Raw genomic sequence first — 19,600 nt, 5'->3', positions numbered from 1 at the left:
ATATAAATAAAATTATCTTGCTAGTAGATGATTTCGATGGTTTAATATACATCTAATATAATTAATAATATAAATATTTGATCGAATCTTGTTAATATTTTTAGTGCGAATCAAATGGACATTTTAGTAGTATCTAATTTGATTAATGTGAACCATACTTTTCTTCATAGATTGTACTTGTTACTTGGTCTATAAATAGCACAAAACATTCCTTTGGATCGTCACAAGCAACCAGCTTCTTCCACATATATAATTTTCCAATATAGGAGTTTTCTCTACGTTCAAGAAAGAACAATTTGAAAAGATGTCGTTTCTCTTCAACAAGGGTCAAAAGATCAAGGGGACTGTGGTGTTGATGCCCAAGAATGTCTTGGACTTCAACACCATATCCTCCATCCCCAACGGCGGCGTTGCCGGGGCATTCGACGGCCTCCTCGGCACTGCCACTGACTTACTTGGCCATGCAGTTGATGATCTCACTGCCATCTTTAGCCGCCAAATTTCGCTTAAGTTGATCAGTGCTACCAAGACTGATGGTGCGTTAATTTCTTTTTCATCATCATTTCTTCCATGAAATCATATTTTGATAAGGGAAAACATATTTTCTTCTAATACATAATAAGCACTAAAAGTTGCTTTTTCTCACAGAATTTTTTGTTGGTCCTCTTGATATATATATATATATATATATATATATATATCATTTTTACCTTTAATTTTAAATTTTGTAATATGCAAAAAGATTTTTTATTTTTTAAAAAGTTAGAAAGAATTTTTTGTTTTTTTGGAAAATAATGTTTATAAGGCTAGTTGAATTGTCTAAATTAAATAACATAATTCTTTTTTTTTTAGTCTACTATTGGATTACTCTGTCTTCTTGTCTTTCAAGTTCTTGTGTTTGACAATCAACTCTAACTGGCCTTTTGAAATTAAACAAAGAATTAATAATATCAGAAATTAGTTTAAAAATGATATTTACTTCTAATATATTATAATTTTATATTGTTAATTAATCATATATATGTAAACTAAATCTACTTAGTGTGTAAAAAAACATATTTGCATTGTGTAAAAACCTTGTAATATTATTTATCGCAAAAATTTAATATATATATATATATATATATATATATATATATATATATATATAATTTAGTTTTAAATATATTGCAATTTTAAAGAGAGGGAAGGGGGGGGGGGGGTTCTTAACTCATTTTAACTAGTACTTCGAATACATTGATTACCTATACTCTTTAAACCTTATATGTAACACTTTTAAGATAATGAATATAAAAATTGGAAAAGAATTTTATACTGAATTAGTGAATTAGGTACGTAAACTATGCACAAGAAAAAGTTGACCAAAACCAACAACAAAAACAAAATATAGGTCAACATCTAACCAGTATTATTATTATTATTATTATTATTATTATTATTATTATTATTATTATTATTATTATTATTCCCACCAGTTCATGTCCGTGAAAGTGTGCTTTTGAACTATGATTATTCTTTTGGAAGAATTTTAAATATACTAAATAAATAGGTGTTTCAATAATTTTAATAGTTAATTTTAATTATAAAAAATATATATAATATATATTAGTTAAAATTAATAGTTAAAAATTATTAAAATATCGATGTATTAAGTATATTTAAAATTTTTTCTATTCTTTAAGATAGGGTCAGATCCAATAATCATGATTGTTACCTAACCACCGAAAAAAAAAATCATGATTGTTACCCACTCTTGTTGTTATGCTAATTTATTCACTAATTAAATGACAATTTTATATATATTACTACTCTTTAGTTTCATCCACGCATGTTGCTAATATTTTTATAAGTAGTTAGGGCATAAAATATTGTGCAAGGAGGAATGCCCTATTTTTTAAAATTTGAAATGGAAGATAGAAAAATATTTTATGTTTGAATATATTATAAAAATGTGTCAGAATTAGAAACAGTTAAATTGTTTAAATATAAAAAATATGTATGTACTTTTTCTAAATAAAATTACAATTAGGATCATACATAATAAAATACTATTTTATATTATCATATGATACTTTTGAACAAAAATTTAATGTATTATTTATATATTTCTATAAAATAAAATAAATGATTACATAAATTATTAAGAAAAAATAGTTATATTATATTTTCTATATTATTTTAATTAAAACATTTATTTTTAATAAGAATATGAAATATAAAAAATAAAATTTTTATACATACATACATCATACGTGTAATGAGGACACACTAAAATAAGAAAAGATTATTCTAAAAGACAGTTAAAAAGATATAATTATTAAAAAAATTAATATTAAAAATGGCCAAATTTTTTTAGTGATGTACATCTTTACCATGGTTCTCATTCTTTTGAGATGTTTATAACGGTTGGGTTTATATATTGGGTTTCTATTATTAATGAGAAAAAAAAGAATGAAAGATCACAAAAATAAAAAATAAATAATTAATAAAAATTATTATTATTTTAGGAGAAATAAAAATTGTTAATATAAAGATTATAAACAATAAATAAATAAATAATTAAAGATATATTTATCTTTTTTATAAAAAAATTTCGTTCTTTTTCTTAAATATTATAAATATTATAAAAAAAATTTAGTCCTTCTTAATAATTTTGGTGTTAAAGATCTTTTTTAATAATTAAATTTTTCTAACAGTTTTTTAGAATAATTTTTTTCTAAAACTACTTTTTTAAATTTTAAAATGAAATTAAATTTAGTTCTAACCAAGATTTTGGTTATATCATTTTTAATATTGGTATAATAGTATCAAATTTTAAAGGTATGCATTTTTTTAAAAGAATGCACTTATTCCTTTCAAAAATTATGAGAATAAATTTGTAAATTAATGATTTATTCTTCTCTCTCCTCAGTTGCTTCTTTATTCTTACCTGCTTCTCAAAAAAAAAAAGAGGCAAAAATTGATTATTTTCTACCTCTTTTTAGTTTTTTAGAAGTATAAATACATAATTGAAAAATAAAATAAATAATCATTTTTACCAAAAATAAAATGTGTTTCTTTTATGTTAGAACTTAGAAAAGCAAACAAACAAAGCTGAATATCACTGCAAATTCTTTCTTCTTTTTTTTTACATTTTGTTACAATTTTTTTTCAGCAAACGGAAATGGGAAAATTGGAAAGGAAACTTATGTAGAGAATCATCTTCCAACCTTACCCACATTGGGAGCAAGGCAAGAAGCATTTGATATTCATTTTGATTATGATGCCGAGTTTGGAATTCCAGCAGCATTTTATCTCAGAAGCTACATGCAAACTGAGTTCTTCCTCGTTAGTGTTACTCTTGAAGACGTTCCAAACCATGGAACTATTCACTTTGTTTGCAACTCATGGGTCTACAACTTCAAAAATTACAAAAAGGACCGCATCTTCTTTATCAACAACGTAAGCCCTTATACATGTAAACGTCACATAACTGAATTCAATAATTTTCCAAGTTTAAGAAAATAAGAAGAAATATATGAATAATTATATTTTTTATTTTATACAGGAATTTATTTTTGGATTTGTGCAGATTCTTTGTATAGACTTTTTTTCTCTTTTTATTTGTCTTTGCTAAAATTCATTTTGTTTTTTGAGTCTTCAAAAGTCAAAATTTAAATTTTTAGCTCATAGAAGTTTTGATATTATCTCATAAAATTAAATTATTTTTTTTTAAATTTAAACTAAATTTAAGCTGATAAAATAAAACACATGATAAAAAAAATTATATGATTTATATCTATAAAAATAATTAATAAAAACTCACGTGCAGGCAACTTTATATAAAGTTGATAGTTGAGAATCGCTAAATAATTTAAATGTTTTGACTAAATTTTCATTTAAAAACTTTCAGTTATTAACTATCAACTTTATAAGAAGTTAATTGCATTTAAATTTTTACCAAAATAATTATTATTAAAATTTTTAATTTATATATAAATATATTGCAGGTGTTTTTACCTAGTGAAACACCTGCTTCACTATTGAAGTACAGAAAAGAAGAGTTGCAGAACTTAAGAGGAGATGGAACAGGGGAGCGCAAAGAATACGATAGGATTTACGATTATGATGTCTACAATGATTTAGGTAATCCAGATCGTGGTGAAAAGTATTCTCGCCCAATCCTTGGAGGCTCTTCCACTCATCCCTACCCTCGAAGAGTTAGAACTGGTAGAAAACCAACCAAAAAAGGTAAAACTTAATTCTAAGTGTACTCAAATTATCAATTTAGCCGTCGAGATTTTAACATGTTAATAAATTAGTATAAAAGAATAGAGTTATACTACGAGTACACTAAAATTAGTCACTAAAGTCAGTTATCAGTATAATATACATGTTAAAATATAAATACACATTGAAAATAAATTAAACCACACATGTATTTATATACAAATACATTGGTGACTGATTTTAATAGCTGATTTTGGTGTACAAAGAGTATTTTTGAAAAAGATATTATATTTTCTCATGACTTAACAATGATCAATGCATTAAGGAATGTAACTTTTAAAAATATCAACGTATTGTGAAATTAGTAATTTAAAGATGAAGTACGTACTTGTTGACAAAAAAGGTTCCTCATCATTAACAAAACTAATATTCGTCATTAATGTAACATAAATCTAATGATCAATGCATTTTATTTTCTCATGTAGTATATATTAACAAACTAAAAAGTGGTTGCACTCAAACATAGATCGTATTGTAGAGCGCATTATTTATCGCACATAATGACTTTTATTTTTTTTTATTCTGAATAGATCCTAAAAGTGAGACTCCACCAACGGAGACTTATGTTCCAAGAGACGAAAATTTTGGTCACTTGAAATCATCTGACTTCCTCATATACGGAATCAAATCTTTGTCTCAAAACGTGTTGCCTCTTTTCGAATCGTTGATCTTCGATTTAGACTTCACACCGAATGAGTTTGATAGCTTCGACGAAGTACGAGAACTCTACGAAGGAGGAGTCAAACTGCCCACAGATATGCTCAGTAAAATTAGTCCCTTGCCGGCGCTCAAAGAAATATTTCGGACTGATGGCGAACAAACACTCAAATTCCCACCACCTCATGTAATCAGAGGTATATATATAATATGGTGGAAATTCAGGTGCAGTCAACTTCGCGTGAAGTTGATAGCTGAGTGCCGTTAGATAAAAAAAGTTGATAGCTGAGAACCGTTAAATGATTTGAATATTTGACTAAATTTTTATCTGACGGCTCTCAGTTATCAAAGTTGACTGATCACTGTATAACATATTATATGTATGTGTCTATGTATGTCCCCATAAAATGAAACTACTATAACAATATAAATAACTTGATGCCTAAGAAATGCAACGTTTTGACTTAGTTAATTAATTAATTAATTCTTTCTAATTATTTGAAACAGTTAGCAAATCTGCATGGATGACTGATGAAGAATTTGCAAGAGAAATGCTTGCTGGTGTAAATCCTTGTGTGATTCGACGTCTTCAAGTAAGTTCAAACAGTTTCTACCATATTTATATCGTTAACCATTAAAAAATTAAGTTTTTCTCATAATATTGTTTTAACAAAATGACAGGAGTTCCCACCCCAAAGCACACTAGATGCTACCATCTACGGTGACCAAAACAGTAAAGTTTCAAAACAAGAGATGGAGACTAACCTAGATGGGCTCACAGTGGAACAGGTATATTATTAAGAATTTCCACATAATCAAACTCATATGCTTATTTTCATGAACCAAAATTATATACATAACTAATTAATTGAAATTACATATACATGGTACAGGCACTTAATGGTAATAGATTATTCATATTGGATTACCATGATGCCTTCATGCCATATCTAGAAAGGATCAACAAAATTGCAAAGGCTTATGCTACTAGAACATTCCTTTTCTTGAGTGACAATGCGAAATTGAAGCCAGTTGCCATTGAGTTAAGTTTGCCACATCCTAGTGGAGATCAATATGGTGCTGTTAGTAAAGTCATCTTGCCTGCTTCTGAAGGTGTTGAAAGCACAATTTGGCTATTGGCCAAGGCTCATGTAATTGTCAACGACTCGTGTTATCATCAACTCATGAGCCACTGGTATGTATAATTTTATCTAACTAACTCAATCTTGAATGAGTATCCGGTCAATATTCAAATTCCTCTCATTTCTTAAAGATAATATATTTTTTAAATTAGTCTCCAAAAGATACAATTATAAGTTAAATTGATTTTTCTGTTTGTTAAATAATGTGTCACGTTAAGTGTCACATGTTAACCAATTATTTTATTACGCGTGATATTAACTTATCATGTTATCATGCTACATGACAAACACATCTTCATCTAACTTACGAAGTGATTAATTTGAATTAGGGTCGTATCTTTTAGAGACTAATTGATTAATATGATATGGTTATTGATCTTGTTTTGTTGATGGGGATTATAGGTTAAACACACACGCAGTTATTGAGCCATTTGCCATAGCAACAAATAGGAATCTTAGTGTGCTTCACCCCATTAGTAAACTCCTACACCCTCATTATCGTGACACCATCAACATCAATGGACTTGCTCGTCAAGCACTAATCAATGCAGGTGGCATCATAGAGCAATCATTTTTGCCTGGCCCCAATTCCATAGAGATGTCTTCAGCTGTTTACAAGAATTGGGTATTCACAGACCAAGCTTTACCAGCTGATCTTGTTAAGAGGTAATGCAATATTAAACAATATATCTTGGGGTGTTAAATACTTAATAATTGGTTTTGATGATCCAACTCAACTGTTTGTGTTTGATACAGGGGATTGGCAATTCAAGATCCTTCTTCACCTTATGGCCTTAACCTAGTGATAAAGGATTACCCTTATGCAGTTGATGGACTAGAGATATGGGATGCAATTAAGACATGGGTCCAAGACTATGTTTCCTTGTACTACCCTTCAGATGAAGCAGTTAAGAAAGATTCAGAACTGCAGGCATGGTGGAAGGAAGCTGTAGAGAGGGGTCATGAAGACTTAAAAGACAAGCCATGGTGGCCAAAAATGCAAAGCATTCAAGAATTGATTCAATGCTGCTCTATCATTATATGGACCGCTTCGGCGCTTCATGCGGCCGTTAATTTCGGACAGTATCCATATGGAGGTTACATCCTTAACCGTCCAACTCTAAGTAGAAGATTGATCCCAGAGAAGGGAACTAAAGACTATGATGAGATGGTGAAAAATCCTCAAAAGGCTTATTTGGGAACAATCACACCTAAGTATCAGACCCTTGTTGATCTCTCAGTGATTGAGATTTTGTCAAGGCATGCCTCTGATGAAGTGTACCTTGGGCAGAGGGATAATCCTAACTGGACAAGTGATTCAAGGGCAATACAAGCTTTCAACAAGTTTGGGAGCAAGTTGGCAGAGATTGAGGGTAAGATTCAAGAAAGGAACAAGGATTCCAGTTTGAGCAATAGGTTTGGACCTGTTGAAGTTCCCTATACTTTGCTTGTTCCTTCTAGCACTGAAGGCTTAACTTTCAGAGGTATCCCTAACAGTATCTCCATCTGAAAATAGGGTTTCTTTGGAGTTTCATTTTTATTTGTTGCCATTTCTAATAACACCATGATGATGCATGTCATCCATATGATCATATTACTGTATTTGAATAATGCCCATCTCGGTTAGCATTTAACATAGGCTTTATTAGAGCAATATTACAGAACAACACAATTTATGTTTTTAACTTAGTCAATAATAATTAAAAGTATTCATTAAAAATATTGTGTTAAGTTATTAGGCTAAAAATATTGGATTGTTGGTTAAAAATGTTGGCCAATATAAATTAAAATTATTGGTTTTTAAGTTTTTTTCTTCTTGATATATGACTTGTATCATTTTGAATAAGGAAACTATTTAAATAAAGACTTTTAAAACGTTTTTTTTAAATATTTTTTAGTAATTAAAATTTAATATATATAATCAATTAAATTATATTATTTTTGTTAAAATTATATCAGATAAATTGATTTAGTTGAAAAATTGGTAAAACAAACATTAAACTGATTAAAATTAATATTTTTTTATAGAAAATTACTATAATAACTCTATTATAAAAAATGACTAATATATATATATATATATGTATAATTTTGAGAACTCTAAATTCTAATCCTATGGTAACATAGAGAGAAGAGAAAGATTAAAATTTAAGGTTCTCAAAATAATAATAATAATAAAGTATTTTAGTCATTTTTTATAATAAGGATATTGTACTCATTTTTATTAAAAAATATTAATTTAGAACGATTCAATATATAATTTATTGATTTTTTGACTAAATCAATTTGTCTGATCTAATTTTAATAAAAATTATACGATTTAATAATTATATGTATTAAATTTTAATTATTAAAAAATATCTTTAAAAAAAAGACGTTTTAAACGTTTTTATCTGAGCAGCTCCCAAAATGTTTAATTATAACCCCAAGGTAGCGTTTGGTAATTAAGGAGTACTGAGATTGAGACTAGAGGACTGGAATTTAGTATTGTGTTTGGTGACTAGAGATTAAAACTAAAATTTTAGGCTCCATCTTCAAATTTTCAATCTCTTCAATACCTCGAGAAAGTAGGGACATAGAAGACTGAAATTTTTGGAGATAGAGATTGAAACTTTAATATCATTTTATTCTTGAAATACTTTTTTCAAAATTTTATATTTCAAGTCTACCCTTCGTCCCAACTCCACTCCACCTCTTACCCTACCACCATACTTCTGCCATCACTAAAGCATAACCATCAATAATAATATCAAAAACAACAACAATCTCATCAACATATATTAAAATTAGATTCATCAATATATATCAAAATCAGATTCATCAACTCATAACAAGAGAAATTTTAAATTAGAATTAAAAAGAGAAGAATAGTGGGAGAGATTAAGGTAGCGCGAAATTGGAACTGAGACTACGTGACGAGCACGGTAGAAAACAGAGGCAACACGACGCGGCGCGCGAGAGAGAGAAAGGGAGGGAAAAGGGGTTAGGTTTTATTAGTAAGGGTATTTTGGTAATCTCACTTATTTAAGTCTTTTTTATATTTTAAATCAAACAAGATACTGAAACATAATTCAATCATATACATTTTATACCAACACACAATACAAAAACTTAATTTAGTCTGTCTTTCACTTTTAATTTCTCTTCTAAATGCTACCCAAAAAAATGAAATAAAAAGGAAAGAAAAACGAGTTAATACTTAATTTGGTCCTTGAACTTGCATGTGAATCTTAATTTAGTTCCTGAAATTTTAATTTCCTCTATTTAGTCTCTAAATTTTATAAACATGCCTCACATTAGTCTCTGGGATGGTTTTTAGTTCAAAAACGTTAAATAGAGCGTTGAAATAGATAATCAAATGCCATACTGAAACTTGTAAAATGATGTAGTTTTAGTTTTTACATTCAAATAACTCAAAAATGATGTCGCATCACTTGTTTTGGTAAGTAAAGTTTCAATAAACACCACTTATGATATTGTTTTTGGGTTATTTGAATGTCAAAATCAAAATGACATTATTTTACAGAGTCTAGCGTAGCGTTCGCCTATCCATGATAGCATTCTATTAACGTCTATACATTGAAAATTATTTCAAGAACTAACATGAGTCATGTTCGCAAAGTTTGGGGACTAAATAAAGGCAATTGAAACTTTAGGGACTAAATTGAGACTCATATACAAATTTAGGGACCAAATTGAGTATTATCTCAAAGAAAAACACAATTAAACCAATTTCCTATTTTAAAATAGCTTAGTTGAAATCCCTTTAATTATAAATTAATTTATTCAACCAATTTGGGTTGGTCGAGTGGTTAACTCACTCATTCGCTTAAGCAAGTGTCGAGGGTCTGAATCCCGCCTTGTGCATGCAGCAACCCATTGGCAGCGGCAGACTCTTAAATGGAGTCACATTCGCAACGAATTAGTCCTTATCCTGTCGAACTAGAAAATATCGTGGACAACCAAAAAAAATAAATTAATTTGTTCATTCAACATTTTTCTTTTATATTTACACAATTTTCATAACATTTTTGTTTTATATTTACACAATGTCATTGCCTAGCTGTAATTAGCTTCATCTTATTAATTGGTATTTCATAAAGATGTCTAGAATAAGCATTATTCATGGCAACTATGTATAATTTAATGTACCTTAATAATTTGTTACACATACACACAAGAACTACACATAGATAACAAGCATATCTTTTATTAAAAGGTGCAATATTATTATTATTCATCATAGTAACAAGGGAGCAAACTGATGACACATACATATCCAAGCACAATGTTGAGGTGGAATCTAACATGCACATGACAATACCACAAAGATATGCATAAAACAAACTTGCATCTCTGTTATTACAAGAGTAACAATCTGCAAAGGAAAACGCAGGCACTCAATTTAGATAGAGATACTGTTGGGAATTCCTCTGAAAGTAAGGCCTTCATCACTGGTAGGAAGGAGAAGACTGTAAGGCATATGAGCAGGTCCAATTCTGTTTCTAAAGCTTGGTTCTTTGTTCCTCTGCTCGATCTTCGCCTCGATCTCTGCCAACTTGTTTCCAAATTTCTTGAAGGCTTGTATCGCCTTCGAATCCGATGTCCAGTTTGGATTGTCTCTCTGCCCAAGATACACCTCATCAGAAGCATGCCTTGACAATATCTCAATAACCGAAATGTCCACTAGGGCCTCATATTTCCCTGTAATTGTTCTCAAGTAAGCTTTCTGAGGGTTTGTAACCAATTCTTGATACTCCTCGCTTTCGAGTTCCGGTAAGAATTTTCTGCTAATTGTTGGCCGGTTCAGGATGAAGCCGCCATAAGGATATTGGCCGAAGTTAACAGCTGCATGAAGGGCCGAACCGATCCATATAATAATGCTGCATGACTGAACCAGGTCTTCAAGAGTTTGCAGTTTTGGCCACCATGGCTTGTCTTTCAGGTCTTCATGACCCCTCTCTACAGCTTCCTTCCACCATTTTTGGAGTTCAGTGTCTTTTGTGACTTCATTATCTGAAGCGTAGTACAAGGAGACATAGTCTTGGACCCATGTCTTGATAGCATCCCATATCTCCAGTCCATCCACTGCATAAGGGTAGTCCTCGATCACGAGGCGAACGCCATGGGGGGCCGATGGATCCTCAACTGCCAATCCCCTGAATCAAGATAAACAATACAATAATGACTTGTCATCATCAATGAAATAATTAATCTTATGTTAAACAGTTTGGTCAAATACGTCAAACCATCTAGCAGTTCTTAACTATTATCTTCACATGAAGATATTTTCTTGTGAGTAGTCGGTATCTTTCACTAACTGTCTAATAACATAATTACAATGTATATAAAGATTATGATTACCTCTTAATAAGATCAGCCGGCAAAGCTTGGTCAGGGAAAACCCAATTCTTGTAAACTTTAGAAGACATCTCCACAGAAAATCCTCCAGGCAAGAATGATTGCTCAATGATACCACCTGCATTAATCAGAGATTGTCTTGCAAGTCCATTGATATTCATGGTGTCGCGGTAGTGAGGTTCTAGAAGCTTGTGAATTGGATGGAGCACACTAAGATGCCTGTATGTTGCAATGATAAATGGCTCCATTGCAGCATGAGTATTCAACCTTTAATTCGTTACATGAAAAGAAAAAGAAATTAGGAATGATTACTCAAATAAGAATATAAATTAGTGAAATTTGAAAAAAGAAACAGAGAGTTATACCAGTGGCTCATGAGTTGATGATAACATGAATCATTGACGACGACATAAGCCTTGGCAAGAAGCCAAATAGTACCTTCAGCACCTTCTTTAGCAGGCAAGACAACTCTGCTAACAGCACCAAATGTGTCGCCACCAGGGTGTGGCACACTTAATTCAATGGCCAATGGTGTCAATGTTCCATCATTTTTCAAGAACAGGATTGTCCTTGTTGCGTAAGCCTTTGAAGTCTTAAGCCCGTTTATCTTCCTCAAGTATGGCATGAATGCATCATGGTAATCTAAGATGAATAATTTGTTCCCTTCAATCGCCTGTTACATTACATTGCATGTATCAATATTTTGTTTTCTTAATTGAGTGAAAAAAAGAAGCTATTTATATATGGATTTGTTATGAAATATATGTCATTAATTAATTAATTACCTCATCAACAGTAAGTCCTTCTAGGTTAGTCTCAAGGCTTTCTTTTGTAATTGTACTCGTCTGATCACCATAAATTGAGGGATCCAGTGTGCTTTGTGGTGGAAACACCTAATATTATAAGAAAATAAAATATTAGAAACAATTGCCTCCACTTTAGATAAAGAAAAATTTTACTTATTGTAGATTAACAATCAATCATTAAGTATTTGTGTATTAATATTATCTTATTTAATTTATTTTTAATATATATTTTTATATTTTAATATGTATTATATACAAGTGACTAATTAAATAGATGGTGTTTTTTATTGATATAGTATGAATCTTATATAAGACATGGTTGAATATGAGAAACAATTTATTCTTTTAAAGAGTACTTACCTCAAGGCGTTTAATAACATTGGGATTTACTCCAGCAATCACCTCTCTGGCAAATTCTTCGTCAGTCATCCATGCAGACTTACTAACTGTTCACGATAACACAAAAACTAAATTATTTTCTGTTTACATTGAATTAAATAAATGGAAATGGGCAAAGCATAATTAATAATGGACCTTGGATGACATGAGGTGGAGGGAACTTGAGAGCTTGTTCACCATCTGTACGGAAGATTTCCTTAAGAACTGGCAAGGGGCTGATATCGCTGATGATATCAGTAGGGAGGTAAATTCCACCCTCAAAGAATGCACGAGCATCGTCGAAGCTATCAAACTCGCTGTTCAAACCAAACACTGATTGGAGCCTTGGCAAAACATTTTGAGCCAAAGATTTGATTCCGTATGTAAGGAAATCCGAGGACTTCAAGTGACCAAAGATTTCATCTCTTGGAACATAAGTACTTGAGCTTGGTGCCTCACTGTTGGGATCTGTTCAAAATTTTACTTTTCATGATTACGTTGGAGTTTCAAGGGGACAAGAAGAACACTAGAGTAAGTTGTTTTAGAGTAAGTTGTTTTCACGTGAAGTTGATAATTAACTGGTGTTAGATAACAATTATTTAATAAATTTCAACTAACAACTTCACATAAAAATAACTACGTAAATTTATATTATAATAATTTATCCTGTTAATAATAAAAAATACTATATGGTTACCAAAAATTAGCCACTAATATGAAACTGCGTCAACATCATTTAAACAAATTAAAAAATTGCTAACCCTTTTTAGTCTTGCGTCTGCCAGTTCTACCCCTGCGAGGGTAAGGATATTCGGAAGATCCTCCAAGAATGGGGCGAGCAAGGCTGTTATCCACATCAGGGTTACCCAAATCATTGTAGACATCATAATCATAGATTCTATCTGCTTCCTTGCGTTCCCCTGTTCCATCTCCTCTTAAATTTTCCAGTTCTTCATTTCTGTACTTCACTAGTGCACCCGGGGTTGCACTTGGAAGATAAACCTGAGATGTAGTATATTCAATTATGTTATTTTTTTCATATACATACACAACCTTTAGCAACGGTTAATTTCCGTCACCTAAAATACCGTTACCTTAACTTCAAAGTGTTGTTAATTTTTTGGTTTTTTTATTTGAAAAAAAAATTATTTATTTTGTTTTTTTATTTAAAATATAATATATTTATGTATTTATCTTTTACTAGAATATTTTGTTGGTACAATTGAATGTCTTAGAACTCAATCCTACTAAGAGTTAATTCCAAATATAAAAGTACTTAATTCTAGAGATATAATAATTGTCACATAATTATAAACATCACAAAAATTATATCCTTGATCGACTTCTAATATTTTGTTATTTTATTAAATTTATAAAAATACTTAAAAAAATATTTTTTGGTTAAAAAATAAAGAAGCAAGGGCACCTTTAGTCTCTATTAGTGAAAAACTCAAGATTCATTTTGTGTTTAGTAAATTAAAAAAAAAATCATGTATTTATACTTGCAATTTTTTAAAGTTAAAGATACTTTTAAAAGCACCTAAGAGATAACTTTTTAAATTTGGTGTGTGCTTATTAGAATTAAAAAAATCTAATATAATCTTATATAATAATTAATATTTAAATTAATTCTTACATTAATGTTTATTATAGTTGTTCAAACTTAATCCAAAGCATAAACTAGGCCCAAAAGCAGGAAAAGCCCAAAATGCAGCTGCCCATAATCGATCTCTTCATAGGCCAGATTGAAGCGCTGCATGGTAACTCCTTCACTCCCAAAGAAGTTATAACTAACCCCTAATATCTCTCACCTATTTCTAGAAGAGAGATCTCAACAACTTTAAGATAAAGGGACAGTTATTCACCACCAGAAGTAGAACTACTTCAACGGTGGTTATTGGTTCATCACCTATAAATACACTAACACCCTCAGGTATATTTAAGTTCCAATACACTTAAAACCTGCTAAGACCCTTGTTGACCTAGGTATTAGAGTGTTTTGCAGGTACCACCCCCATCTCCTCACGAACAACTTGGACGACGGCCATACAACTCAGGCCAAGTCAAAAACCACCTCGCTAAGAGTTTGGACCTCACGTTCAAGTCCAAATACAATCCAATTTCAAGTAATCCTCGGAACAACAATATTTTTAAATTTTAAAAACTATTTTACCAAACATACTTGTTATTGTTTGTATTTATTAAAAATTGTTTTTAATTTAATTTACTAAATATAGATGTTATAATTTTAAAAATTAACTCTTATAAATTATTCTTAAATAAAAACTTTACCAAACTAAACCTTAAGTTTAGTACTTGTAAAAAGACTCTACTTACATCATTAGCAAAGAAGATGCGGTCCTTTTTGTAATTTTTGAAGTTGTAGACCCATGAGTTGCAAACAAAGTTAACGGTTCCATGGTTTGGGATGTCTTCAAGAGTCACACTAACAAGGAAGAACTCAACTTGCATATAGTTCTTGATGTAGAATGCAGCCGGAATCCCGAAATCAGCATCATATTCAAAATGGATGTCGAATGCATCTTGTTTGGCACCCAAATTTGGCAACGTTGGAAGATGTTTCTCCAAATAGGTTTCCTTTCCAACTTTCCCATTTCCTTGCCCTGCAAAAATTTACAGATATATATATAAATGTTAAAAACCATTTTCTATTTCATTGGTCATCCAACTACCTTTTAGAAAAAAATTTATAAATATATTTGTACATTTTTTTGGTGAATTAAACAAAACAAATTTTGTCTGCTCAACTCACATACTTCTTTCTATAATCTGTAGTTAAAATTGAACCCATTAGGCATCATAATTACCTTTCATTTGAAGTTATTATGGTGTGAAATTGTAAATAGAAATATAACCCTATAATAATAATAATAATAATAATAATAATAATAATAATAATAATAATAATGGACCAATAATTGTGCTTCCAAAAATATATTCCTTGTGGGGGAACTAGATGGGTTGGAAAAATAATATTAAAATAAACACGTGGCTAAGAATAAGCAGACAAGGTAGAACTAAAATTAATTTTAAAATCCAATCATTTGGACATATTTTATGAGTGCTGGTTGACGCATAATGACAATGACTTAATAAGTATAAATAAACGGAAAATTCATGTGAATTATTGACATATCGGGTGACAATAATATTATTTATCACTGCTTCAATCGAATTTCAGCCTTTAAATCACTATAAAAGATTTATATTCTATTATTTTCTACATGAATTTTGAATTTTTAAATACAAATTATTATATTTTATGTTAATAATTATTTTTATAGTTTGGTACGAAATTTATTCAAACACTCAAACTCTAGTTTCTAACATGTAATAAAACTTCTTATTCTTTTCTTACGGTTTTTTTTTTTTAATCTTTTATCATATAGTTAAAATTAAAGTTTTTTCTTCTAAGAATATAATTTTTTTTCTATTATTACATATTTTTTCTTTCTGTTATTTTTCTCATACTTTTTCTCAAATCAATATAACTATAACTTCGTATAGCACCACAATTATCATTACTTAGAAAAAAGATGATAATAAAAGAAAATAACATTTTTAGAAAAAATAATTAATTTCGACTAAAAGATTAAAATAAGATAAAGTACAATATTTATTAAAAAATATATTTTAAAATTTTAAAACGAAATTAAAACTTAATCTATTTTTAGAGACTAAAAAATGTTTTACCTTATTAAATATTATTTTTAATTTGGATCTCGCTGATTGTCTAATATAATACATCCTTAGATGTTCAAATATGTTTTTCTCCCTTTTGTTTCCTTATGATGATGTGCTTGTGATTCTCATTTTTTTAAAATGAAAGGAAGAAAAAGAAAAAAAATTTAAAGAGTTAATAATAATAATAATAATAATAATAATAATAATAATAATAATAATTTGAAATACTTAATATTTATTCATTCATTCATTACTTTATTAAATAATTCTTAATTAAAAAATTACGTCTAATACTTAAAGTTTAGTTTATCCTTCAAACTTATTTGAGGAATTTTAGGTAGTAAACACTTTTTTTTTCTCTTATATCTGAATTAATATTAATGTTCTTTTTATATTAGAATTGTTAGCCTCTAATATTTTTTAACTTATTTCTTTTTTTATTAGTTTTTAATAAAAAATTTAATTTTAATGTACTAAAATATTTTATACAATTATTTAAATATATTTATTTTTTAATAACTATTAACACAGTTAAAATAAAAAATAGTTATTTTTACTATATAATTTGATGTATCAAAATTAAATTCTTTAAGATATAACAACTATGAAGAAACACATCTAAGAAGTAAATATATATGAGAGACAGTAAAGATGAGATGACAAACCATCAGTCTTGGTAGCACTGATCAACTTGAGGGCGATGCTACGGCTGAAGATGGCGGTGGCGCCATCGACAACCGAGCCAGCCACATCACTAACAGTGCCAAAGATTCCGCCGACGGCGCCGGAAACACTGCTTCCGGCGGATGTTATGGCATTAAAGTCCAAAACATTCTTGCTCATAAGCACAACGGTACCCTTGATCTTCTGGCTATTGTTGAATATACCAGTCCCTGGAATCGAAAACATCTTTGTTATTTCGTTATTACTTCCTTTTCTTCTTAGAGAGGGTGAAGAGAAGAATAGTGTGTGAGGAAAATGGAAGCCAAGGTATAAAGGTATTTATAGACTACAAACTACAAACATATTCGTTCACTCACTGAAGTGTGCCTAGCGTGGGTTCTTTTTTTTATTATAAAAATAATTGAATCCTTTTTAATAATATTCACAACGAACCGGTTTTTGACATATGTAAAATTTTAAGAGCTTAATAATTTCTTTGTCCGTATGCAGTCATATGTTTCACATATATATAGAAAACAGAGAAAAAAGAAGAAGAAGAAAATAGGTTTACATTATTTATTATCTTTAAAAAATTGCTTCTATTTTATACGTGGCAACAACATACACCTGCTTAAATATTTGTGTAAAAGTTGCTATAATAACGTTCTATAGAAACTAAAGTTAACTTCTAATAAAAGTTAATTTATATAATCCTAATAATGTAACTTATTTAGGATAAGTTTAATATAATGAAGTTAAAAATTATTCGTAGAAAAGTTTTATTTAAATAGAGTGAGAGCAAGTTCAAAACAAAACATTATAGATTCAAATGAGAGATAAAATAATGCAATCGGCAAACTTACTATAACATCATTAATAATTAATTAGTACATGTTAACATAAGTAATAATTAACATAAGATTTTGCAATAAAAATTATATTAAATTATTTTATTTTATTTAAATTGGTTAGACTATTTGAACTTTTGAACCAATCACTCGACCAATTTATTAATTGGTCTGATCCTCAATAACTTTGGTTGTAAATTGTGATAATTGATTATTTTAAGTCATAGTTGAAACCATAATTTAGATTAATATTTAATAAAAAGTGTATTTATAAATTCTTTTAGATCACGCTTAAAATTGTAGTCGCAAACTTTTTAGGTCACGCATCAAAACCGTCACTATAAATTCTTTTAAGTTGTGATTCAAAAGTATGATTCTAGACCGTTTTAGGTCACCAATTAAAATTGTAACTATAGATCTTTTTATGTCACGATTTTATGAAACTGTGACTATATGCTTTTTCATATCATGTCTTAAAATCGTAACTATAGACCCTTTAGATTATGTTTTAAATTCGTGAATATAGATCCATTTAGATCATATCTCAAAATCGTAGCTATAAAACCTTTTAAGTTATGGTTTTTAAACATTTAAACCGTGACTATAAGTAGTTTTAGATCATAATTTTTAAACGTTATATGAAAAAGCATGGGTTAAAACTTAAAATAGCTTTATTGAAAAAAGGTTATCCTCCACATCCATGACTATAGACATCTGATCTATGGTCACATTTTGGAAATAAAGAGTGACCAAAAATTTTTTCTTTAAGTCACAGCCAAAAATCATACCGTGATCATAAAAAATTTTAGGTGACGATTTTTAAATATGGCTAAAAGAACCGTGACTTAAAGTCTAAAATATTATAGTTATAGATTGAAGTTTTAAAATTAAATGTGACAACATGTAAAAATATTGTAATGACATATAATTGAAAGAGTTATCTGAATTTAAAAATTGAGAAACTAATTTAATTATCAAATAAAAATCAGAAAAATCAATTTGATATGTATGTTCTTACGACGACAACAACGAACTAACCACCAAGAGTAATCTTTTAACTAGATTAAAAGTGTACAATAATACTATTTAATATTGCAATATATATGAAGTTATGAATCACATTTATAACATCCTAAACTTATTTTATTTAATTTAATATTTATAATTATACATTTATAGTATTTAATATTATACATTTATTTTAACGATAATTAATGAATAAAAGATAAATTATTACTAATTATGACTCCAAAACTTTGTTTCCAAAACATTTTTGTAAAAGTTAATGGTAAGTAAAAATACTTATTTGATAATATTTATGAAGTTGGTATTTTCAAATATTATTATTATTACTGATTCATATATAAATACCTACAAATTTTCATGTAAAATATAAAATCAAGATTGAGACTTGGAATGGCTAATAGATATTTCTGTAGTTTAGAAGATGACAATTGGTTCAACATTATTTATATTCAATTTGCCACATGGTCCTTTTACGTGTTGGAACTTGGAAGTGAAAGCGACGGAATCAACTTTCTCTATGAAATAGGCTCTTTTTTTTTTCTTAAGAACATCGATGTTATATTTATATGAATTTCATATAAGCTATTTTTCTCTTTCTTTGTGTTATACTGATTTAAAAAAATTGAATCCTATTTTTTTTTATTATAAAATTTTTAATATCAAACCACACTTATCTCAAAAAAAGTATATTGATAAATAATATTATATCTAATACTTTATATACTAGCCTTAGCGTATATATATA

The 19,600-nt window shown here is 28.9% G+C and overlaps 2 protein-coding genes across 2 annotated transcripts; one reads left to right on the top strand and one right to left on the bottom strand.

Annotated features, from left to right (window-relative positions):
• The first annotated feature begins 167 nt into the window (after nucleotides 1–167).
• LOC107617549 (seed linoleate 9S-lipoxygenase) lies at nucleotides 168–7,788 on the top strand. Its single transcript, XM_088498508.1, has 9 exons — nucleotides 168–536; nucleotides 3,155–3,441; nucleotides 3,990–4,230; nucleotides 4,800–5,123; nucleotides 5,434–5,519; nucleotides 5,608–5,715; nucleotides 5,820–6,121; nucleotides 6,471–6,734; nucleotides 6,825–7,788. The coding sequence occupies exons 1-9, from the start codon at nucleotides 305–307 to the stop codon at nucleotides 7,576–7,578; spliced, it is 2,598 nt and encodes an 865-aa protein (XP_088354634.1). The 5' UTR covers nucleotides 168–304; the 3' UTR covers nucleotides 7,579–7,788.
• Nucleotides 7,789–10,275: 2,487 nt separating this feature from the next.
• Nucleotides 10,276–17,404, bottom strand: LOC107617419 (linoleate 9S-lipoxygenase 1). The gene is made up of 9 exons (XM_016319177.3): nucleotides 16,984–17,404; nucleotides 14,951–15,237; nucleotides 13,375–13,615; nucleotides 12,770–13,081; nucleotides 12,596–12,681; nucleotides 12,215–12,322; nucleotides 11,795–12,102; nucleotides 11,433–11,696; nucleotides 10,276–11,227 (listed from the first exon to the last, which is right to left on the bottom strand). Exons 1-9 carry the CDS (start codon nucleotides 17,225–17,227, stop codon nucleotides 10,474–10,476), a joined length of 2,604 nt encoding a protein of 867 aa, XP_016174663.1. The 5' UTR covers nucleotides 17,228–17,404; the 3' UTR covers nucleotides 10,276–10,473.
• Nucleotides 17,405–19,600: the final 2,196 nt, after the last annotated feature.

Source organism: Arachis ipaensis, chromosome B9, assembly GCF_059453495.1.
Source record: "Arachis ipaensis isolate K30076 ecotype BB chromosome B9, ASM5945349v1, whole genome shotgun sequence".
NCBI lineage: Eukaryota > Viridiplantae > Streptophyta > Magnoliopsida > Fabales > Fabaceae > Arachis > Arachis ipaensis.
Note: the sequence above shows the minus strand (reverse complement) of the source record. Positions and strands in the feature narration are given on the sequence as shown.